Here is a 13,644-nt window from a genome sequence, read left to right as displayed (position 1 = left end):
CAATGCTAAATAATTATCAAAATGTAAAATAATATGCAATCATATAATCACAGACTTTTGGACAGTAACCAGGGTTTAATTCCTTACATTACAGTTAAAATGGTTACGAATGTGCTGTACACCGAGAAACACATGGATAGTGGGGAAGTAGTAATAGTTTTTGGTGTTCATTAACGTTGGTGAAGCATAGTGGTTAACAATATTGTCCCTTACATGGCAGCCTAGGGTTCCAGGATGGAGATTTTTGAGGACTTTGGGTGTTTTCTTGTGGACAGGCCAGGCACATCTTTCTGAAAAGACTGATATCATGCAGACTAACCAGTGGATTGCTTTTTCATTATACTGCAACACAAGGTACTGCACTCAAATATGGAAAAAATATGAAACTGCCTGATCAGAAGTGAGTGGGTAATTCAGAGACATCAGCAGATAAATCACTTTCATCCAAATCAGGTTGTAAGTCTGTGTGAAAGACCCTAAACATCTTTGTGTTGTGTTTCGGCCTATTTTAGGCATATCTCAAATTCCTACTCTTAGCCAAACACAGAGTATTATTCAGTCATTATTATTTTTTGTTACTTTTTGTTTGTCAGGATGTTTTCTGCTCAGTCTCTCTCTCTCTCTCTCTCTCTTTCTCTCAGTCTCAAATTGATGGCTTCATCGCACAGGTCTGAAGAACACCTCTGCCTGCCTATCATTTCTTGCACCTTGTACCTTCCTCCCTAGCAATCTTATAGGCAGCATAATAAAACCCTCACTCGTCTCACACCAAAAATATTGCTAATTATACTTTACAAGATTGGTGTCCAATCTTATCAGCAAAGGGCCGGTGTGGCTGCAGGTTTTTATTCCGGCCAAGCAGAAGCACAAGTGATCAGTTGTTTGAAGTCTGATTAATTGATTAAACAAGTGGAATCAGGTGTGCTGGATTGTTTCGAGTAAAAACCTGCAGCCACACCGGCTCTTTGCCGCTAAAATTGGACACCCCTGTATGTAGCTAACTAACTTATCTGTTAGCTGTCTAGTGTGTTTTGGTGAGCCTAATGGAAAGTTTCTCTGTCTATTATTACATCAAAAATAAAAAAGAATAAAATCATCAGCTAAAAGTCTTTACTGTTTATTGCAGAAGACCTCTATTTCTGAGAGATTCGTCGTCTTGCTCCACAGCTTGTTTAAGGTCGTTCTAAAAACTTCAGTTTCTACAGGATCAGTCTCTGCAGGTAGTCCATGGTGGTTCTGAGGTGTTTATGGGATTAATATCCTGTTGTAGAAGCCATCCTCTTTTTTGATTCAGCCTCACAGATGGGTCAACATTTGCATCCAGTATTTGCTGGTATTTTGTAAAATCCATTTTTCCCACCACCCATGCAATATTGCCAATGCCACTGTCCTCAACATAACCACAAAGCATGATCGCTCCACCCCCATGCTTCACATGGTCAGAAAGTGCTGTTTTGATCTTACCAGTTCACAGCATTTGCTTCCTAAATGAATCTGACTTGTCTGCATTGCAGGTAAGGTTTTCATTGCAGGTTCATGTCAGTCATGTCAGAGGTTCTGATCAGCCGTTCCTGCCAGCATATGAGCAGTTCTCTCTGTTCTTTCACGGTCTTCCAGATTTCATCCTGACTGTTCCCCACTGTTCCCCTGACCTGCCATTTCTCACTAACATTCTGACTGTATAACCCACACGCTAAAAAACACTTGGCTATCTTATTTTAGCCTTCCTCTTTCTCATGGGCACTGATTACTTTAGTTTTTTGGTCAGAGAAGCCAGTGATTGATTTAGTGATTGGTTAGCCCAAGGCTCGAAGAGTCAGAGATTTTACAAAGCTTGGCAATTTGATTCAGCTGACAGTTCCCATTATATTTGAGGACATGCCTCAGGCTTGGTTTGCTAATCAAGGTCTGAAACTTTGTCCAAAAGTTAAAAAAAAAAGAGCCTTTGCTCATCAGTGTGGGCTGTGCAGAGGTTTGGACAATCTACGTGCATTCTGACTTACTGTATGTAATGTGTAAAATATTGATTAGGTACAATGCCTATATGGGTGGCCTAGGGTGCCCAAACTTTTGGATGAGACTGTATATTATGTATTATACTATTTTTTTTTTATTACAGAATAAATAATATATAATTATACAGATTAAAAAAACTGAGTTATAGTGCAAATAGACCAAACAAACAAACAAATACATAATTAATTAATGAATAATTCTGGAATTCTGGTTTGGGAGTGGGAATGTAGAGGCTTCCTCCATCTCTTCAGCAGTCTGCTGTAATCATGTCAGATGAGGCAGTTGTATCTGAAATATTTGAGCAGAAGTATTTGTGCACGTCAGTGGTCAGATAAGCTTTGCACGCGACGGGCGAGGGTTGAGCTGTGTCTTTCAGAGGGGGCGTGGTTTGTGGAAGAGGAGACCGCTGCTCCACGTTTCCTATTGGCTGCCTGGTCTCAGCCGCGATGAGCAGCAGGAAGAAAAACACAGCTGAGCGCCTTTTTTTTTGTCCAGCCGGCGAGCTTGTGAGTGGTCAGCTGAACCGGCTTCAACACGACCTGACTCCAGGGTCAGACATCATTATCCAGAAGCTCCACTAACCTGCTTCGTCTCCCAGATCCTCTCTGCCTTTCTGTGGGCGATGTTTGACCTAAAAGGCGGCTGGAACATCTCGTTCGCCGGTTGCGGGTTTTTGGGGGTTTACCACATCGGCGTGGCGAGCTGTCTGCTGGAGCAGGCACCCTACCTCATTCAGGGAGCCAACAAGATCTACGGAGCTTCAGCGGGAGCACTGACCGCCTCTGTCCTCGCCACCCAGGCGTGCTTAGGTAGCTACCTACTGAACATCACACACACTGCACACTGCTTCGCTGTCTATAGACTACACATTACAGACTGCCTAGGTAGGCTACACACACTAGCACATGTCGTTTGCACAACGTGTCAGGACATCCATGCATTGAAATGCTGGTGGTGTGGCTCGAGTAATCACTCTACAGCAGGATGGCATTAATGTACAAATATAATTTACTATAAATAAATAGAATAGAATAGACTATGCTATAATTATACTAAACCTAATCAATAAGGACTTCATTACAAGACGGTGGGTATCGTGCACAAACACCCACACTATATATACCCACTATACCCACACACTCAACAGTATTACAGACTGCTTGACAGCATGCACACAGCATGCCAGTGTTACAGCTAGGGTATTATGGACCCCCACAGGAAAGTCAATTGACCTCCCATAGGACAATTCAGATGTGCTCATTTAGCTGCATGCTTTTAGTTGTTTTATGAAGGTATTACATCTATCATTGAGTGTGAAATCTTGTCTTAAATAGTCCCATAAAACATAATGCAGTGTTCTTTCACTTTCACTCTCTGCTTGTAACCAGGTTTTATTGCACTCCAGATTACTGGCTGATGGACCAGTGTAAAAAGTGATTTCTCTTTAATGCAAGTCCAGATTTATTGTGTCAGCGTTGGTCTCCGCATGGCCAGACATGTACAGCATATCAGCATTGGCTCACAATTTCAATATCAGGCCATCCCTACCAAAAATGCACAGGTGCAGGGCATGGGACAAAATATACGTTACTAAAATTAAGGACAAAGGTGTTTTTTATTATTATTAGTATTATTATTTTTATTTTAGTACCCATGGACCTCTAATCTCAATGTCAGCAGATAATATGCTTGCCAAAAGATAAACAGTAGAGAGTTGGCATACATGCAGTGTCATTTTCTTGGCTGTCATAAAGGCAGTTATTAGAAACAAAGACTTTCTAAGAAGAGCTTCTGAGCCAATCAGTGATCAGTTAACTCTTTGACTCCAGGCTTTCTAGTCTGGTACAGGTCTTAAGTTACAGTTTAGTTTCACAGTAGTTATGACAATGTATATTATTAATTAGTTACAAAAGTAAGGAACTAAAGTGGGCCCGCAGATTCAATTCAATTCAATTCAGGTCAATTCAAATGTATTTCTTTAGCACTTTTCTCAGTGAATGTTGTCACGAAGCAGATTAACAGAGATCCAGGTCAGAGTCTCTTTTGAGCAAGTCAAGGGCAACAGCGGCAATAACAACTCCCTCAGATCGAGAGGAAGAAACCTTGAGAGGAACCTAGACTCAAAAAGGGAACTCCTCCTCCACTGGTTGACACTGGATAGCACGACAGAACAACAAATAACAGCAACCAGAATATGATCTGTTAAGATTTAAGAGTCATATTTTCTTTGAACTTTTTGAGTGTTTTTTTAAGTCACGTTGGGTGAAATATAAGATGGACTACTTATATTACTCCACTGGATCAGGAGCATGTTAAGCGAGGACAATTTGTCCAGTAAAATAAATATCTGGCTTAATTTAGTGCTCTATATACATCTTACAGTTTAATAAAGGTAATAATTTAACAACATTAGTAGGGGTCTCTCAATCAGGTTATTTCAGATATTATATTCTGTTTTTATGTTCCTCTGTAAAATAGTTCCTCACTGCAGGCTCCGAACTCCTTTATTTACCTTCTGAGATCGTCTGCACTGTTGCCAGCTAGCATAAATGGTGCCGTGGGGACACCAGATGGCGCTCAAAGACTAGATTGGGATTGAAATAGCCAATGCCCGATCCATTAAAGTATGCCTGAATTGGGGCCGAACCGGATCCACTGGACATTCCTACCCATAAGACAGTTGCACCCTTCGTGGTTATTCAGTGACCATGCTTTACTGCTATTGCTACTACTAGATTATAGTGTTTGAGGTGGTGTGATCAGAATGGTCTGCTGTGATGTCTTTCTGCTCTCACAGGTGTTTTACTTCCTGAGTATTTAGTTGTGTTATCTTGGTCACCTCTGTGTGTTTCTTGGTGCTCTGTTGCAGAAAAGTGCTGCGAGGATGTGATCGAGGTGGTAAAGGAGGCTCGAAAGCGCAACCTGGGTCCGTTGCACCCCACCTTCAACTTGGTGAAGGTAGTGCGCTCTGGCCTGCTGCGTGACTTGCCTGAAGATGCACACATCCGTGCCTCTGGTAAACTGTGTGTGTCTCTCACGCGCGTCAGTGATGGGGGGAATGTGTTGGTTTCAGACTTCTCTTCTAAAGATGAGCTCATTCAGGTGAGGTTATCTCATCACTGTAGAAACACAGTGATTGTTATACCAAAAATGTCATTTACATGGTTGTCCCTGTACCCTGAATGCAGTCAGTCAACTTGGCTTAAGCTAACTAGCAGTAGGTGCTTATAGTCGGGGCTCTGTTTGAGTGGGTTTACAAAGAGATGCCATCCCGACAGAGTCCTCTGCCCTCTTTGCCTCTCTTTCAGATTATTGTTGCTGTGTGATTTCACTTAACTAACTAATCTAACAAGTGCTGTCTCCACGTTCAACACAAAATGACACTTTCAATAACCACTGCAGCCTCAACCTCTTCAGGACAAGCATCTTTAGTACTTAGTAGAGCACCCTTCTGCTGTCACGACCTGCTGCAAAAGTGATGCATAGCTAGACAGCAGCTTCTGGCAGTGCTCCTGAGGAATCTTAGCCATTCCTCATGGGCAATGGCCTCCAGTTCACTTGCCTTCTTCAAATCACACCAGAGGCTTTGTTTAAGGTTCAGGTCAGGCGACTGTGACGTAACTTAATGAGCTGTGAATTGTAAAACATGACTGTCATCCATGATCATGCTTCTGAACCAACAGTCAAGTTCTAAGGGATAAATACAGTGACATTCTTTGTTCTTTGGTTATTAGCTCTCCTATGCAGTTTTTTTTGTAATGCAGTGATAGCTGATTATTAAGGGATTATCGTCATGTTTTTGTAGTACTAATTAAACTGTGGATAATCAATATGAGCCAGCAGTATGAGCCATCCAATCTGATCTATGCAAATTGGAAAGTGGGTCAGTTTATATAGTTGATATGTTTATATATACTATAGAATGCAGTGTTGTAAATTGTCATCACTTGTTATCTACATTAGCCTCACATTAGCTCCAGTTCCAAAATGATTTGGCTTCATATGCCCACAATTTTAATATTGGTGTATCTCTACTAAAGTAAGGACCTTGGACAGTAAACCTGCCTAGATGTTTTGTTTTTGGCCAAAGCATCACTAGACAGGACCATGCTCTACATTATTCATTAAGCAGTTTACATTCAACCCATATAGTCTTGTCATTATCATGGGCATTGCTCAAACCTGACGTATTGCCATGCTGGCCGTACTACACCCATTTATATTAAGGAGCATTGAAGACAGGTGAATCATCCCATCTTTTTTTTTCTCTTTTCTCTTCCCTAGGCACTCATCTGCAGCTGTTTCATCCCTGTGTATTGTGGCCTGATCCCTCCTGCCTTCCGTGGAGTTGTAAGTGTCAATGTTCATTTCTAGAGTGAGGTCATTGCAAATCTGCATCTTGCACCGGGTTACACAGCTCAGGGATGTGATATTCTCTCCACTTATCTACACAATCGTTTAAGACGCTGATACCAGAGTCCATGGTGCCACTGGAGTCACTGGGGCTCATTGGACAAACGTGAACCCTACATCAGACCATATTAACATGCCTCTATGTTTTCACTGGCAGATTAAAAGGAGCTTTTCTCACTAATCAGGATTTGTGGATATGGGTTTTTTATCGGCTTATGAGTGTAAAAAGTTCTCTCTTTAAAAAAAAAACAAAAAAAGGGAACAGTCAGTTCTCAAAAAAAAAGGGATCTTGCTGACTAGGCCCTCCCATGAGGTTTTCTCTTTTCTGTACATTGTGTAATACACTCTTAGAAAGTCCTGAAACATAGCCAAGATAAAGTTTATGACATGGGGGAGGGGCGTATAGACATGACTCTTTCTTCAACAGAAGTCATAAACATCTGTCTGGCAGATTTGCCAAAGAGCCTTACATAGGCTACTTATTAATCAGCTACTGTGAAAGGACAAAAAGAAGTTTCACTTGTGTCTGGACTGTGTTTATGGCTCTTGGACTTGATGCTAATGGCCTCCAAGTTGCCTGCCAAGAGAATGACCAATATGCCCTAATTACAATTTGCAATGCAGAAATAAAAAGAGGTCAATTCTTCCTGCCAGAGCTTAAAAGCGCACATGACCAGTAGTGGCCCACTGAGAAATTTTGAATGCCTTGGTGGTGTGACCGACCCTCAGAAGCATGTATGAGGCCCAGTGGTGTCATTATGTAAGGAGGAACATTACATTTTTTTCCATTCACATTAATGTCAGCCAGCCTGGGCATTGACACTTGCACCTAATCGCTAATCTTAAATCCTAAAATCCACTTTTAGGCAAAACATGCCTGAAGCCTGTTTGTAGGGGAGTGGTTTGCTATCTTACATACAATATACGTAGTTCAGTATAACTAATGCTTTATGTAGTTAACCCCTTAATGCCCCTTATTCTTTGGTAATAGAAGTTTGTAATAACACTTTCGGCCTGCTGGCGGACCATAGGGTTAAACAGATTGAAGCTGGACATGCTTTGGATCACCTTTCTGTATTCCTAATATCATCTTTGAATTTACATATCTTTGATTTCTGACACAGGTATTTTGGCCATTTCTCTTTGTGTCTGCTTTGTAACACATTAGTGTATTCGTGTAGTCATCTATGAGGCTGTAGTTTGAGCCTGAACTCAATATATGTTGCTCAGCGCCTTGGGCAAATTTTTGTGGACAGGCTTTGGAGCTGACATAAATGGGACCTTTTGTAGCTGTTCAAGTTGGTTATGTAGAACATTGACTTTTAACAGCATATACTCTCGCCTCTCTCTCTTTCTCTTTCTCTTCTCTCTCTCTCTCTCTCTCTCTCTCTCTCTCTCTCTCTCTCTCTCTCTCTCTCGCGCACGCTCTCGCTCTCGCTCTCTCTCTTTCTGCAGAGGTATGTGGATGGCGGAATGAGTGATAATCTGCCCCAGTCAGAGTTAAAGAATACCATCACAATTTCTCCGTTCTCCGGAGAGAACGACATCTGTCCCAAAGATAATTCCAGCAGCTTGCATGAATTACGGGTCACCAATACCAGCATTCAGGTCAACTGGGGAAACGTGTACAGGCTCAGCAAGGCCCTCTTTCCTCCAGATCCTAGGGTAAGAATACTGGAAGGCCTATCCTGCTGAAGTAGTGCCTCCTTCCCCTGCCCTACACGTGCTAGTGTGTGCAGTGCAGGTCCGACAGGATTCCGATTACATAATTGTCAGTTTTAATCCGTTCAAAATACAAACGTGTAGGGTCTTAGCCCGAAGTTTTCTGAAGCTCGGAAATCCACCAACATGGCTGTTTTAGTGAACTATACTATACACAGAGAGGGACACAGAACAGAATGCATCTGTCTCTTCCCTTTTTTCCCCAGAATGCTTGTTTATTTACATAATGCAAATATATATACATAATGCATATATATATACACACACACATATACTCACTCTTTCTTATTTTCTATTAAACAAACATTCTCAGAATATCAGTACTTGTCCTCTAAGCATCTTATCAGGAACACCTGTACACCTACTCCGTCATGCAGTTATCTTATCTGCCGCCGCGCAGTGCATAATGGACAATGTTCACATCAACTATCAGAATGAAAAAAAATGTGATCATTGATTTTTAGTGGTGTGATTGTTGGTGCCAGATGGGCTGGTTTAAGTATTTCTACAACTGCTGAGCTCCTGGGATTTTCAGTGCATCAGTCTCTTGAGTTCAGTCAGAATGGTGCAATAAAGAAAATGCATCCATTAAATGTGGTTTAGTATTTGGCACCAACAGCATAAATCCATGGACCGATCAGCTGTGTGTCAACAGTCCAAGCTGGAGGAGGTGGTGTAATGGTGTGGGGAATTTCTTCTTGGCACAACTGGTTCAATGAGTTCAGTGTTCTTCAGTGGCCTTCCCAGTCACCGGATCCGAACCCAATAAAAGACCTTTGGGATTGGGTAGACTGGAAGATTCACAGCATGTTCCTAGGAAATCTACAGAAATTGCTTGATGCAATCATGTCAACATGGACCACAATCTTATGGCTTTCAACATCAGAATAAGGCGGCCCAATGTTAAATTACCATTCCTAATATAGTGCCTCGTGAATGACTGTCCATTGTAGCCCTACACCTAACCTAACCTTACAGTGTATTGGGAAGAACAGTCTTTAAAAAAAAGGAAGGAAAAATATGGTTAGTTCCAGATTGCTCACTCTCATAACTACATGTTCTTATATCGGTTATATAGTAGAAATACCAAATACATTAAGAATGAAGCTTACAAACAGACATACACATAAAGTGGAAAGCACTGCATAGTGTTAAGGACTATTATTAATATTATATGTATAAAGACTATGTATGTGTGTGTGTGTATATATATATATATATATATATATATATATATATATATATATATATATATATTAGTTCATAAAATTCAAAGATTTGCTGCAGCACAAGAGTTTATCAGTTTATCAGCTGCTATTATTTATATCATTGCCATCATTAAATGCAAGTCTCGTTTTGTTAACACTTTTCTTAGATGATCTATTCTTGTGTAGTTACCATTGGTGCTTTGTTTTTGTTTTTGTTTTTTTGTTTTTTGTTTTGTTTTTAGAGTTGAAATTGCAAATTGTAAGTGTTTTCTGTTGGTACATGTGACAGGAATTGGCAGAGATGTGTCAAAGTGGGTACAAAGATGCCTTTCGGTTCCTCAAAAACAACAGTGAGTTCTCTTTATTTTGACCATACTGTTGATAAAATCAGTACTTAACGAATGCTGAACTATTGCATGTGTCATTAGAGAGTATAATTAGTCTTGCTGAGTTGAATTTAGTGCACCATGGTAAAATTGAGTAAATTATTGGACCAATTGCATTCAATTTCACACTTTTCCCCCCCATTAATCAAACATTTTTTCTAACTGCAGTGGTTAAGTAGCTGTAGAAACGTGTATTTGTTTGAGCATTGGTTTGAATTAAATGACAGATTAATGCCCAGGTACTCTGTGATGCTCAAACATGGTTGGAATAGAACTGAATTAAGATTATTCAACTTTTAAACCAACCTCAAAGAACACCTTATACAAATTTCTAAATGTAAATATTTCTATAGTGAACTCTTCCTGTGGCCTCAAAGACTTATATCATGTGACCCTTAGATCTGTTGGGAACAGTGTGTCCAACAACAGACCTAGTCTTGATGCAAGACACGCCCACCTGCTGCTGCTCTACATTTAAAAATTCTGCTGTCACGGAATCCACAAAGGACTGGATACTGCGGAGACTCCGCCTCTTGAGGAAGCACCATTGGTGGCTGGATGAGCAGCTTGTTAATAACCTTCCCATGCCCATTAAAAAAGGTAGGATTGTAATTACTTAATGTTTAATTTAGTTATTAGGCTATTGACACAAATTAGCAAAACCGTAAAGGCTACATAAGTATTATATCTGTATGTTGAATTTGCTTACAAATGAGGCTAATAAGAAGGTAATTCCAAAGAAGGCAAGGTCCCAATATCTTTAGAACAGAAGAAGCTAATAGAGGAATGTGTCACATGCATTAGTCTAGAGATGTGTGAACATTTTTTTTTCTCTGTGTGTGTGTGTAGTGTTCTGTGAAGCATGTAGAGAGAAACAGGGCCTGTTTTCTCAGCTCACTGGTCTGTTGCCGGTACGCGTGGCCTCTTACCTGCTGATGCCCTGCACACTCCCAGTGGAGTCGGCTTACTCTGCAGTCCAGAGGTATGCACTCCTACTGTCTCCCTAGCCCCCCACCGCAACATATTTGATGATGTAAAATAGTGCTTTTGAAGTCCAAGGAAATCTTTCCACTGTGAGAAGACAACTGGATGCTGTGGAGCTGACCTTGGTGATACAAGGAAACAGGCAGAAAAAAACAGATGATCAGGCTGCTGAAGCTGCTGCTGATGATAAAACAATGGACTGACTATGTCCAGAGTCCAGACCTTAACATCATTGAATGTGTTTGGGATTACTTGGATGGCCAAATGCGGAAAATGCTCCAAAGGGTGGACACACTAAATACAGAGGCATCAGATAGTCTTCTTCCTTTTTCTGATGCTGACAAATAAATGAAATTGTACTTTAATGGTCATTTTGAAAGTTTTGAATGCAGCCTCTGACTTTGCCTGTACCTGAGTACTGTATGCCTGTATGCCAGCAGCGTCAGCACAACAACATAATATATTGTTGTCTGTAAACTGTATGAATGTGGTTCATGCATTTCAATACTAATGCAAGTCATGGTTTGCAGGTTCATGGAGTGGATTCCAGAGATGCCTACAGATGCACGCTGCCTTTACGAGGTGGTAGGAAGTGTTTACCGACACACCTGGAAAAATTCTCCAAAACTGGGCAGGTAGGAACGCAAACATCTCCCAAAATGTATCATTAGCACCTAAATGATGAACAGCCTCCTAGGCAGAGAAGGACTGTTAGACGTACCATGTTTTGATGTGCAGCAACACTGTCTCTTAGTCATTGCCATGCAATCAGCTACTGATTTTCTGATGTTCTCATGATATTATTTATTGTACAGTGGCATCCCAGTGAGACGATGTGTGAGTGGGCCGCCTGCGCTATCCCTTCAGCCACCTGCTATGGAAAATGACGTTCACCTACCGTTTTCTGCAGTTGATCTCCATGGTTTCAACTGGGACTTACCCACCAGCCCTGAGCAACCTCTGAATTCTCACACTTCCAGCCCCACCCATAAAAAGATCTGCTTTTTTGTTGGCTCAGAGGAAGACTCTGAATGAACACTGTACACTGTGTAGGGACATGAATGGACAATGACTAAATATACTGGCTGTGTCACACAGCTTTCACTCTGCATTACCTCTTTAAGAACCAAAGACCAAAGTCTTTTCTGTTGTAGGAAACTCAAGTCTGTGTTCCCAAGTGCTCTTAAAACAACAATCAATGAAATGGTTTATTTAAGTTTGACAATAACAAGCATTAACGGTGCCATAGAAGGCATTTTTAACGTGTTAATGCGGTATAATGCATTTTTTATTTGCAGCCTATGATGTCTACATAGAAAATATGTATAATGCAGTGTTCAGATGCAGCTTTACACACCCATGTACAGCACTATAATTTGGCCCTGGACTGAAATGAGCCAGTTTTCCCCTTTATAGTGAGCTCATGAATAATTTGATGAGCTCTGCACTGATTGGCTGAATTACAGCAAGGTTGTATTATTATTATTATTATTATTATTATTCCTGTACCATTCTGCAAGTCTCATCTGACAGAGCTTTTATCCTGTTGGCGCAGTGTGCAGTTAGCCTGGCTACCTAAACAGCCCCACCTGGAATGCCGTAGCAGCCCCAGAGTTCACATTGTGTGGTTGGCTGTAGTTTAAGGTAGTCCAGTTTGTTTTTCAGGGAACAGACATTGACCTGTCGCACTGCTTTTGACGTCTCCTTCTGCGGCCAGTGGCATCTGGCAAAGCTGCCGTCATTAGGCCTGGTTAGCATAGCAACCCAAGGTCACGCAGTGCCCCTAACGGTGCGTAATTTGTTGCAGCTGCTCTCCGTCGTTCCAAATCTAGCGTCTACAGCCTGGTGATGATCTTCATGCTTACCAATGTTATTGGGAATGATCGTCACTGACTACAAGTATGAACAACTGCATGTTCTCAGCACTAGCTGGTGTAGCGTAGTGGGTAACAACACCACCCACCCTGTGGCAGGCTAGAGTTCAGTTCACTATCTGGGAAAGTACACCCAGTTACACCAATAATAAGAGTCCTTGGGCAAGACTCCTAAAGCTACATTCACATACCTGTGTAACTTGATTCAAATGTAAGTGGTCAGCCAAATGTGGAGTGCATTTTAGGTCCGGGCATTTTTGTTGTTGTTGCTCGGTTGTCTTTGTGTTGCTCTTCACATAACCTGCAGAACTGTTGCAGAAAAGTTTTGGCTGTGCAGGTCCAAGTTGATATTGCCTGAGCTAAAACATGTGCTGGTGTATGACCATTTTAAGGGTGTAAATATTAATGAGTCAGGACTGTTGCATAACAGTTATAGCTAACAGTTATGGAATTGGCTTATTTTACTGCCCTGTTTTGCTTCTATGGGATTTGCTTTGGAAATGAAGGAACAACCGTGTTTGAGGTTCGGGGTTTGTCACTTCCATGTACTGTACATTATTCAACTATACCAAGATTAACACAGTTGTCCCTTTTTACGGTACATAATGGTTATAGGTATGGAATGTTACATGTTACTAACTACAACACACTGTGTATTAGGACACATTTGTCTTATAACCCATACTTTGTTCCTCATTATCTATCAACGTGTTAATTACATGACTAGTTGTAATTGTCATATTTCTGTCATATTTAAATGAGGAACTTTAAAGGTATTTAAGTTATTAACAGTGCTCTAGTGCAGGGTAAATAAAGCAATATTGGGAAAAGTGGGTTGCACATCTATTTTTGCTCTGCCTGAACAGGTAAAATTACATTTGTAAATTATGACTAATAAAAAGGTGCATTTAAAAAAAACATTTTTAACAATTTCCGTTTTCTCTCTGGTATCTCTAGTTGTGCAGTAGTGCTAAAAGGATGTGAAGTAATGCTGGTAGCTGTGAGATTCATAGGGCAGGGTAGGTTGAGCATTATGTTTGG

At 40.9% G+C, this 13,644-nt stretch overlaps 1 protein-coding gene across 2 annotated transcripts; it reads left to right on the top strand.

The window, feature by feature from the left end:
* Positions 1-868: 868 nt before the first annotated feature.
* pnpla3 (patatin-like phospholipase domain containing 3) lies at positions 869-13,521 on the top strand. Of its 2 annotated transcripts, XM_072672938.1 has the most exons (9): positions 869-2,825; positions 4,886-5,118; positions 6,301-6,366; positions 7,885-8,094; positions 9,649-9,709; positions 10,145-10,345; positions 10,595-10,727; positions 11,260-11,364; positions 11,545-13,521. In XM_072672938.1, the coding sequence occupies exons 1-9, from the start codon at positions 2,639-2,641 to the stop codon at positions 11,762-11,764; spliced, it is 1,416 nt and encodes a 471-aa protein (XP_072529039.1). In that variant the 5' UTR covers positions 869-2,638; the 3' UTR covers positions 11,765-13,521. The 2 variants fall into 2 exon arrangements, with proteins under 2 accessions (XP_072529039.1, XP_072529040.1); XM_072672939.1 differs by lacking the exon at positions 7,885-8,094 and having other exon boundaries at positions 870-2,825.
* Positions 13,522-13,644: the final 123 nt, after the last annotated feature.

The sequence above is a fragment of the Salminus brasiliensis genome, chromosome 2, assembly GCF_030463535.1.
Source record: "Salminus brasiliensis chromosome 2, fSalBra1.hap2, whole genome shotgun sequence".
Classification (NCBI taxonomy): Eukaryota; Metazoa; Chordata; class Actinopteri; order Characiformes; family Bryconidae; genus Salminus; species Salminus brasiliensis.
The sequence above is the reverse complement of the archived record's forward strand: the minus strand, read 5'-3'. Positions and strand labels throughout refer to the sequence as shown.

What these genes read in the sequence shown, in the direction of transcription:
- pnpla3 (XM_072672938.1), top strand. Translation starts at nt 2,639, where the DNA reads ATGTTTGACCTAAAAGGCGGCTGGAACATCTCGTTCGCCGGTTGCGGG. An exon ending in TCTTTCCTCCAGATCCTAGG is followed by an intron (nt 8,095 to 9,648) that starts GTAAGAATACTG and finishes TACATGTGACAG; the next exon opens with GAATTGGCAGAGATGTGTCA. An exon ending in GCTTACTCTGCAGTCCAGAG is followed by an intron (nt 10,728 to 11,259) that starts GTATGCACTCCT and finishes CATGGTTTGCAG; the next exon opens with GTTCATGGAGTGGATTCCAG.